Source organism: Carassius gibelio, chromosome B10 (genome assembly GCF_023724105.1).
Source record: "Carassius gibelio isolate Cgi1373 ecotype wild population from Czech Republic chromosome B10, carGib1.2-hapl.c, whole genome shotgun sequence".
In the NCBI taxonomy this organism is placed as follows: domain Eukaryota; kingdom Metazoa; phylum Chordata; class Actinopteri; order Cypriniformes; family Cyprinidae; genus Carassius; species Carassius gibelio.
Window position 1 is genome coordinate 13,573,806 of NC_068405.1, and position 11,003 is coordinate 13,584,808.

The window sequence follows — 11,003 nt, forward strand, 5'->3', positions numbered from 1 at the left end:
TGAAAATAAAATACTTTTTTCCCCCACACAACACAATGCAGATATGTTTTCATTTGTTACTGTTAAAAACTAGGCCTGTCTATGAAATAATCACAATCTCACGATTTCCATTATTAGAAAACAATCTTAAAAATTAAAACATTTGTTATGGTTTTGTTTTGTTTAGTTTTGCATTTTTCTGGTGATATCAGTTGAGCTAAAATTTCATCAGAAAACACAACTGAATGTTTTTCTTAATTGATTATGCTTTTTAATAAATAAATAAACTATTATAGAACTGTTATATAACTATTATAATGTTTTCACAGTAAAATAATACATGACAGAAATGAGCAATAATTAAATTTTTTATTGAATATATATCCTCAACAGTAATGCCATATAGAACAATACAAGAAGGTTTTTGAAAAAATAAACAAACAAACAGCCACTGGAACACTGAGTTGTAAGTTAATATAAAAACCTTTGCAAATAAGGCTGCGTTGTCCATATGGTCCATTAGATTTTATTGAAATAAATACATTACACACAACACCCAAATATTTCCACAGTATCCGTGGCTCCAGTCCTCCCATCAGCTATCATCAGCATCGCTAACTTCACTGTAAACCGCACAAAAGGCACATTTGTGAGTTAAGTTGTGCTTTCTCTATATTTTACTTCAGAGGTCCATTCTAACTTGATCTTATGATCAGTGACACAAATGACTCTTAACACACTCTGAAATATCACAGAATGTTATTGAAAGAAAGACAGAAAAACGGAATTTTGGGTCACGACGGGGGGGGGGGGGGTGACATGTTAAAAGTGCTGTTGTTACCCCAGACATCTGGGCCTCCGCTTTCAGCCATCACCACACAGATCATAAGCATTTCAGCCTCTTTTATGTATGCATCTCATGCACATGCAATGTAAAAACATATATACAAACTAAAATGCACAAATTGTGGCTTTCATAAACGACGTATGATCAAAAGAGATCACAGATGATCTTTTTCCTAAATAGAACATTATTTCATAGAAAAATGTAAAAAGCCCTTTGTGGATCATTATAAATGAAAAATGTGGTCTTTAGTAAATACAACTGCATTGCGCCACAACTATTACAGTGAAAACTGGGGCTATAATGGTTTATCCCTTGCGGAGTTTATTTGAATGAATAGGGGTGTTTTGGGTGTTCTTGGGCTAGACTGCCAACTGGCATCACACTGGCGTCTGTGTAGGCCAGGCTGGCTCAAAAACGTCCAGTTGGCATAAACGGTGTATATAAAAGAGTCATGCTGTATACTGAAATGCCCCTGGTTTTATGGTAAAACTATATCACTTGTGCAAATACATGTTATAAGATATCTGTGTAAATGAAAATAAAAATGGTGAAGTAGAGGGTTGCTTTCTGTCTCTCTCTCATTTTTCTTTCCGTCCATTGAGTTACTCAGTAAACGTCTAAGAAAGAGTCACAATAGTATTTAATCGTCTCTGTTTTTGTGTAGCTGTGATTATTCTCTCATGCCTTTGTTTTTCCCTTTATCTGCTTTCTTTATACAAATGCCTCTGGTACGTCAGTGCCGTTGATTTTGAGATAGATTTTAGCATCGTTTTCTTTCTCCTTCCTCTTTTTGTGCAGGGTTTTCCTGAAGTACAGCAGGTAGAGTGGTAATAGGAAGCCAAGCATGCTGACAACCAGCAGACCAACATTCACCTAAAAAATAAAGAACATAAAGAGGAGGTCAAAACATGCCTGACGGTCATTTAATCCATTTGGTATTACTAAAGCTCTCTGTTGTGTGTGTGTCATACCCAGAGTGGGTCTCCCTTCAGTGGTCCCATCATGGCCATGAACAAAGGCTGCTGCAGCAGAGCGAAGACAGCGCTAACCAATGACTGCATTCCTGTCAGACTGCCGAACTGAGATGATGGGTACCTGCAGACGCACAAACAGATTATCTGTTATCATATTATATGATTTAAATGCAGCTATTACTGAAAAAAGTGATGATCACAAGTGGAATTTAATCATGTTTTACAGATAGTATTGATAAACTCACACAGCAGCGTAAAGTCCACCGATGGCGGAGTGGATGAAGCCTCTGACGATAGTGTGAAGGACAAACGAGAGCATCTGGAGACGGATGACAAAATCATACATTATACGCTTGTTTCTTATGGTAAAATTAGCAGGTGACATGCTTGTTTCATAATTAGGCCACTAGGGGGAGCTACTGTACAACTCAAGGCACCAATAGCAAGTGATAGTTTCTTCTTTTTTTCTGTGTACATACTTGTCTTATGATTTCTGCTATATAGTATACTTGCAGGAATAAATATTTAGAGTAGTATGCTATTCCAAATTTAGCAATAGCCGCCTTCTGCACATATACAAAATAGCATGTTAACACACTACTCCTAATATTGCTGCAATGTGTAGTATGAATACTGTGTACATTATGCAAATACATTACAAATGTATTTGCCATACATTTTGCCATAAGTAACACACACCTGAAGAGGGAGGTTGGGAATTAGGCAGGTGATGCCAAAGCCGACAAGGAGGATGTTGGTGAAGATGAAGGCCCGTGTGGCATTGGTGACTTTCTGAATTTGTCTGTCTCTGCGTTTGGGCTGGGGCTCGTCCCTGGAGACAAAGAGCGGATACAAACACATTTAAAACAGCTGATTTTTTTAGTATTTTGAGTTTCAAAAATGATTATTTAAGTCACGTTCGCACCCATAGATCACCTAAAAATGTTTTATAACCTACTTGTTGAGCTGTTTTTCATCGTTTTCTCCATCATCGCATTCTTTTAGCTTCCAGTCCATAATCTGACCAATGACCGGCGTTGTCATCAAGCACAAGAGTTGCATCACACCAAAAATAGAGGTGTAGAGGCTCACTGAGAGAGAGAGCAAGAGAGAGAGATTAGAACGGTCTAACAGAGAACGTCTGAGGTTAGTTAATAACTACTCTGGTTAATGGTTGAGTTTATGGCACTCTACAGACTTGTGTATGCGTTACGGCCCAGAGACCAGGTGGACAGGGAATGGGTTACGCTTGACGTGAGTACAGGAGAAGGTTAAATGCTAGAATAAAAAGCTTTAGGAAAGACACGCTCTACTGGTTTCTACTGTGCTACTGAGATTCTTACCCAATTCCATTCTCTCCACTGCAAAAATTGTAAAAAAAAACAAAACAAAAAAAACACCAATTATAATGTCAATCTGACCTTTTTCTTTTCTTTTTTTTTCTTTTTTTGTTTGCTGTATTTACATAAATTATAATTCAAATGTTTTTTTTTTCTGATATACATACATACACACACTTTTTTTTTCAGACATATTTAAACATGCTTATTCACCAGTGTTGAGATCTCCTCCACTGAGGGACTCCAAGATGTTGTTCATGGCTCCCATGTAGAAGATGAGACGCAGTTGAGTTACACACATGGTCACCAGACTCAGCATAAAGAGAGGGCTGCAAATGCTCTTCATGAATGACTGAGCTGCAAGGAAGTAAAGGAAAAACAAAGTTAGTCTAAATTAGTTTTTGACCTTTCATATTAACATATATTTGACATTTTCCTTTGTCAGACGATCACTTACTTTCTTCCTTGGCCTCACACTGCAGTTCCAGGTCCATGGTGGACAGGCAGAGTTTTTGGCCCTCTTTGGCAAGCTCTTTCTGTTTCTGAGTGTTATCCACGCTAAGACGCTTGCCTACTGTCGTCACCTGCCTATAAAACTGCTTTCCTGTAATCTTATGGTCAAATCCCAGCCAACTGAACTTGATCTTGACACTGGATAGACAGAGAGACAAAACGCATACAGAATGAGTTTCAGATATTTGATGGTAGATGTTTGATGCGTATGCGTTTTGTGTATGTGTGTTTCGTACGTGTAGTCCATGTCCTCGGGTCCAGGGAAAGGCTCCAAGGGCCAGTTGAAGAAGCAGTTGATGAAGACGAGGCCTGCACAGCCTGCCCAGACCACCAGAATCGTGATGAAGGTCACACCAACATCATAAATCACCTGGAAAGATAAACAGTTAGTATCTAAGAACATAATGTGGCAATATAATCTTTTTTTTTTTTTTTTTACCAAAATGTTTAATCTAACAAACCTTGACTCCAGGAAAGGTGACAGCCGAGGAAGCGTACGAGCCAATCATGAGTGCGATGAAGGTGGCACGCAGGTCGCCAAACATGTTGGGAAGCTGGAAGGAAACACAGGAACAGATTAATTACTAAATTATTTATTAATTAATTATTAAATGAATTGTTAATTAATGAATCTCATTTGTTTGTTTATTTAAAATGTATACATTTAGTGAGTTATTTTAATTCTTAAGAGTGTATTTTATTTTAATATTTAAATAACCCACATCAATCCTGGAAATTGTTTACATTTATTTTTTATTTTTAATAAACAAATAAAATAATTGTTATAATTATATCATTATATATTAGCAAACCTATTTTTATTTTATTTTATTTAAATTAAATTACATTTATTTTTAAGTTCTTTTCAAATTAAATTTTAAATGTAATATTCTTATCGTCGTCTTATTCATACAATGGCTATTCAGAGGATTGATGAGAAGACAATGATCCACCGACTTTCTCTATACATGGCAACAGGCAAGGAGAGATGGCCAGCAATTATGGGCTGACAAAAGCACAGCAAATCAACAGTGAAAGCAGTTTGAGTTCAGGGGTTCTGACTAGAGCCAGAGAATGAGGTTGGGAGATTTGAAAGAAAGAACAAATGACAGATGATTTGAAAATTACAACACTACCACTTAATCCACCCTTCCTTCTTACTTCACTTTCTGTTCCTCGTTGTCAATAGAACAGGAATAACAGAGGCAGTATGAACTGAGGAATGATCCGTCCAGTCTAAACCGGCTGAAACCGAGTCTCTTTTATGACTCTAATTGGAGCACAGACTGGGGCAGGCTGCTAACAGTTATGCCTTGTTCCTGTGACAACAAATAGATGAGCAACAGCGAGTGGCCTGTTATGTAAGAATGCATCTGAAAGTGTGTGATCAGCGGGTTCGTAATGGATGAGTTGTGTTTTGTGAGAATTCCTGTTAGAACTGGTTTGAAGGTATTCTCCAAATCAATTGTAAAGCGACTTTGCCAGCCCATATGCACTTCAACGGGAGGAATGCAAAATGGCGAACAAGAACAAAGCTCTTCGTTAAGCCATAAATGCAGTCTTCATATTTTGAGGCAGGTGTTGTTTTTAATTTTCTCAGTTCATGGCCATTAATTTGAGGCATAAAGTTAATTTTGAAGTCTGGGTGTAAGGGTTCTTTTGAGTTCATGGTCAAATAGTTCCTGAGATCATGCTGAGTGCATGATAACCACAGGCTATTCTTACAGGGTCAGCACACTGGATAGTACATCATCAGGAGTTAATGCATGGTGCCAGTGCAGCAACAAGAGCGAGTCAGCAGGAAAAACACAGAAGTGACTCACAGACGGGTCTAATGATTAATCAACTGCACCAAGGAAAAAGAAACACAGAGAAGTCTAACTAGCTGGGATGTAGCAGGATCAAGGGCACCAAATGTAACAATGCAAACACTGAAAAACCGTTATTAGCTAATCTGAATATCATATGGGACATATCACCTTCAATTTTAATGCTAATTAATATAGCAATGTAAATATTACATGCAACTCGGAGTAGTTGCGTGTAAGTTCAAACACATCAAAAGAGCTAAACAACAAAAAGAAGTGTACACTCATGAATAAGTTAACACACACTTACCGTAAGTGAAGTGAAGGTCATACACATTCCTCCAAAGCCATTAAAGGTCAAAGCGATGAAAATCAAAACGGACAGATCTAGACAAACAAGCACATGTTAAATGATGGAATATTTTTGCTATCTGTTACAACACTTGTATCTGTTTCACTGAATTTGAACTCTTACCATTTGGGTTGCTGGCTCCATACGCAATCATAAGGCACGAGAGGGCAAAGCAGGCACTGAAAAAGAAAAGGTCAAATATTAATGGAAAAATTCAATACTTTTCTGGTCATTAGTTTTTATTGTGATCAGACCTTATCACACTTAATAATTTAGTATATTTGGTATAGTAATGACACTGAAAAATGAAGCACTTTATCTACCTTCCAAGCAGGCGGAGATTGCGTGGGCCGTATTTGTCCATGACGATTCCAAGAGGGAGTGTGATGGCACTGAGGAGGAAAGATCCCACGGTGAAGGCCAGATTCAGCATCTCATCCTGTTCTTTACAGATGAGCCAGCCATTCATCCTCAGATAGTCCTCCGGATGGTTAAGAGGGACCACATCCACACCGCCATCACGCTGGGCAGGCTGAAACTCGTCATATTCATAATCTGCATCATTCGACTGTGATGAAGGCACAGCAGGTAAGGAGAAGTTTGCCGTCGAGCTGTTTCCTTTGGGAAAGAAGGAGAAAAGGAGAGATGTAAGAGGCTATAAGCTGATGGGACCCATGTTAAACATTACCAGCAGCAGCATGTTCCAAAAATCAGCACTCATGTGACCTGATATCCAACCCATTTGATTTGGAGTACTCAACGGATTAACATTTCTGCTGAATCATGTTGAGGAAAGATTGAGAGTGAGAAAATTCAGATGTTGGTGTAAAAACCTGTCACATGTGCCCCTACTGTGAGGCCTATTCTGTTACGTAAGCATCAGTTACTTGTAATTCTGGTTGCTATCTAACAAGTGTGGACTCCAACACCTCATGATAGTTCTTTGAAGTTCCTGACTGTGGTTTCTCAAAACATGCACTCGACGGCCTTGTCAACACACCATGGGTGGAACGGTCAGTGGATTAAGGTAAGGACATTCCAACATTTTTAAAGAGTGAAGGTCATCACTTAATCACCTTCATGTTGTTCCAAACCTGTATGCCTTTATTGTTTTCTTATGTGGAACATTAAAGAAAACATTTGCAGAACTCTGGGGTCCAAGCAACATTGACTTTAGCTTATGAAAACGGAGAAATTCTTCAAAATATCTTCTTTGTCTTCCACAGGAGAAAGTAAGTCGTGAGCTATACCTTGTAGCTATGGTGTCCATATAGTGAAATTGCACAAAAACTTCCAAATGACTAAACAGGTTTCACCATTAAACAGCATGGCTAGACCTGTATAAACCAGCCTGGAATGAATTCTGGTTTAAGCTGGTCTTCTCAGCTGTTCTCAAAGTGTCTGAGATCAACCTTCACCCAGCAGTAAAAGGCTTGGAATGAGGAATCACCATTATGTGGTCTCAATAAAACCTGAGATAAGGGCTGGGGATGATAGAAAGAAGAAAGCTGAACATTTGCTCTTCCTTTATCTTGTTCTGCTGCAGGAACAATGTTTATAATCGTCCTTTTGGACTATTGTACAATCCCGTTCCACATTATCTCACCACGCACATACATATAAACTACTGATACTGAACTAAATGAGACTCCATTAATAGCAGCTGTCTCACTGGACTGGAGACAAATAAACTAGATAACTAGACCTGACCTTATGCTAATCTGGCTGTTTTTCCATCTTAAACGCTGATGGGTGATCAGGAAAAAAAAAAAAACTTTTCTCAAGAAGTGTGAATGAATTAGACCAAAATCTTTCTTTTCAAACCTCAAGATACCACCCACTAGTGGTGTGAAGACAGTGACTTTGCTATAATTATCCACTGTGTCTTCCTTCTAGAACAATGAGGAGGTTTCCAACTCCAAACATGTTTTAGAACGGAGTGCAGAATGTTCTGACGTGTTTGGCACCCAGTCGTGAACTTTCTATTGCCACACATGAAGGGTTGGGGTTTACTTCGACTGCCAGGAAACTAGCAGTGCTTGCTCTGGCTTCTTTCCTAAACCGTACTGATGTGTGAATGGTGTTCCTGCTGTAAACCCTACTAAAGATGCACCAGAGCGGGGGTGCGTAGGCCACACTGATGTGCAAATGTGCAAGACACACCTGGAGAGATAGCAGTCATCTGGTCTCAGCAAAAAAATATTGTGTGCATTCGATAGAGGGGTTGATAGAGGAGCATACATGAACCTATTGAACCTCATTTAAGGGGTTTATTACTTAACCTCACTGTAATAAACTGTCTTCACTATAACAATTAAGTAATTAATATTGCCATGTGCCGTGTGATGCCTTTCTGAGTACGAATGTCACATGGAAATCGAAAATCTTAAAATGATTTCAAACTTTTGAAATGGTGAAGAGCTAACAATAAATTCACATTCCTAAAGGAAACTGTAAATATATTAACATATTAATATGAAGATTTGGGAACAGATTAGGGCAAAAGTGGGAGTGAAAACAAGGAGGAGTAGTTCTTTTCATTCACAGCCATTAGTCTGGTGGCCAGATCTGATAAAATGTAAAGAACAGATAGTGAATGGGACACACACTCGCATACACACAATACAAAGTGTCCCTAAACTCATTTCTGAGAAAGCTTGGATGTGAAACTCTTATCGTGATGACTTCAGTGATTGCATGATGGGAAATCTCAGTGTACTAAACCACAAGAGTCCTCACATGCTTCGCATCATTTAAAATGGTCAACGACGAAGAATTTGAATGCTGACTAATGTCTCATGACATTGTGCTTTGAGACTTGTCTGTGGACTTTAAGCCTGCTGAATACTCTTGAACACTAATGATTTTCGCTGAGACAGTCTTATTACGTCACAATAATGTGACTGACCAAAAGGACAGTCTTATCAGCTGAGTTATGTCAAAAAAGAAACGATAAGCACTTTCCGATGCAAAAATGCCATGCCAAGCAGACAGACAGACAGACATATAAGATGCCCACCACTCCACCCAGAAGAACTGGTATTCCTAGATCTACCCAAACGATAAGCCTCCTACAGTTTCCTTCACAAACAACTCTTTTTCTCGTCTTCTGCCCCTCCTCTACCCCCTTTTTCTTGTCTGCTTGGGAATTTCAAACCAGCTTTTGTGGTTAAATAGGTCTCAATGTCCTCATCTTTTATTAAATCAAGTCCAAAGTGCCCAAAAGAGAACAGGACAGTGATAAAAGTGCATCGCCATCCACAATAAGACCAAAACATGTTCTTATGTGATGCTTATCAAAACAAAAGACAGCTCAATCTATTAAAAATGACATAATCAGCAGTTCTGAGGTTCTAACTTAATTTACATCTGACAGGCTGTAAACTTCTCAATTTAAAGATGCATTTGATTAGGTCAGGATCCCTGTGGAAAGCCATTTAACATTCTTGTGTTTTACTGTGACTACCAGCTGAATTAATGGAAGTCCGTGGTAGTGTATGGTTGTGAGGCTCCTGAGGGAAGACACCATTCCTCCTCCTTAGAGAAGGTAAGCACAAAAGTGTTTTGCTGTGGAGCGCAATCAGTTACACCACATAAAGCACTACTGTCAGTGATGCATTACTGTACAATACACAAGTGACTTTAAAAGTAGGATCTTTCAAGTACTATCAGATGCAGTCTTTGTTTCAAGATCAGACTGGCACGAAGGAATGGAAGGAATTTGCCAATATCCGTAGTGACAAATAAAACACAATCATGTGTTGAATTACATTTTTTTCAAAGGTAAGAACTCAAGCTTTACTTGCACACCATGTAACCTAAATGTTCCCCAGTGGCTCTTTTAATTTGGTCGTTTTTTTTTTTTTTTAGTTCTTGGTGTTGCATTATATACATATGTATATATTTCAGAAAGATTTATACCTGGATCTGTGCAGAGATATGAATAGAAACCCTCAGACTTCAGCATGATGAGTAAGGAGCCCCAACCCAGCAGAACGGCAGAGAAGAGCAGATTTTCAATGATGGCTGTTATTGCCATCCACCAGCGGCGGGCAAATGCGGTGGCTAGAGTGGGTGCCATGGCTGCAAGGAGAAGACAGTGTCTGGTGGAATCAGACCTCACAATCTGTAGATAAAGAAGAGAGAGGTGTGCTGAAGTCATTTGTGTGTAATAACAAAGTTAAACATTTCTGCACGTGATGATATAGAAACCTACTGTAGATAAAACTAAAATAAAGACAGTCCTAAAATGGCTGAGCATGCACTTTCTGGTTCCTTTTTTTTTAGTTCTTGACCTTTTAATTATTAAGATGTGTGAATGAGCCACTAAAGCCACTTCAAAGTCTCACATCTTCTTTGTTATGCATATTACTTTCAGAGTCGGTTTTGTCTAAGCCTTTCTGGCTGTTTTGCAATGTAGTGTAAAAGTGACAGGGAGGGGTTCTCATTCACATTACAACAGACCTCATACATTGTTTTAGATGCAAAATATCATAAAGAGAGAATTTTAAGCTATTTAACAAGAAAGTCGAATATTGACATTCTTCGGCTTATCTTAGTGTGACTTGTACATCAAACACACATGGCTTTTTATTCTTAAATTCAGCACTTTTTGTAATGTAACTTTAATGTAAAAACGGTTAGTGGGTAAAATAATAATAGACGTTGTTTTGTTTGTTTTTTTGTTTTACAAACGAACTGGCCATATAATGCATAAGCATTTGATTAAAATAATATATAGTTATAAGAAATTTAAAACACATACCTTTGAGAGGCAGACAAGCAAGTTCTGTAGGCTTTTAGTGCAGAATGGTCTTCCCCCTGTTGCCTTTGCTCTCCTTCTTCTCCTCTTTGTGCCTGCTGCAGTTACTGGCACTTACTGAGAATTTGTTTCAGGGCAGCTGATGAATTTATAGCGGTTTCATGTGGGAAACCATCGAAACGATTCTATTGGCTGCATCGGGAGGCTGAGTACACCTGCCAGCCAATCAGCTGCGCGTCTGCCGCTGCACTGAAAAATCACGGGCCGTCAACAGGTGAGCTTGATATTTATCAGCATTTGAAGAAGCGACTCGGTTCTGTACAGGAAATTGTCTGTAGACTTGTCCTCTCATTAAACGGAAGGTCCTTTAATCATCAACGCTAAAATCAATATTTTCGACCGAGATAATTGATTATAGAATTAATTCC

General features: G+C 38.6%; 1 protein-coding gene across 1 annotated transcript; it reads right to left on the reverse strand.

Annotated features, from left to right (window-relative positions):
* Positions 1 to 329: 329 nt before the first annotated feature.
* On the reverse strand, positions 330 to 10,739 carry slc43a2b (solute carrier family 43 member 2b). Its single transcript, XM_052567303.1, has 14 exons — positions 10,579 to 10,739; positions 9,735 to 9,939; positions 6,137 to 6,431; positions 5,937 to 5,992; positions 5,772 to 5,848; positions 4,115 to 4,207; positions 3,890 to 4,023; positions 3,598 to 3,791; positions 3,354 to 3,497; positions 2,759 to 2,891; positions 2,500 to 2,632; positions 2,046 to 2,119; positions 1,798 to 1,921; positions 330 to 1,699 (listed from the first exon to the last, which is right to left on the reverse strand). The coding sequence occupies exons 2-14, from the start codon at positions 9,892 to 9,894 to the stop codon at positions 1,538 to 1,540; spliced, it is 1,779 nt and encodes a 592-aa protein (XP_052423263.1). The 5' UTR covers positions 9,895 to 9,939; positions 10,579 to 10,739; the 3' UTR covers positions 330 to 1,537.
* Between the last annotated feature and the right edge of the window lie 264 nt (positions 10,740 to 11,003).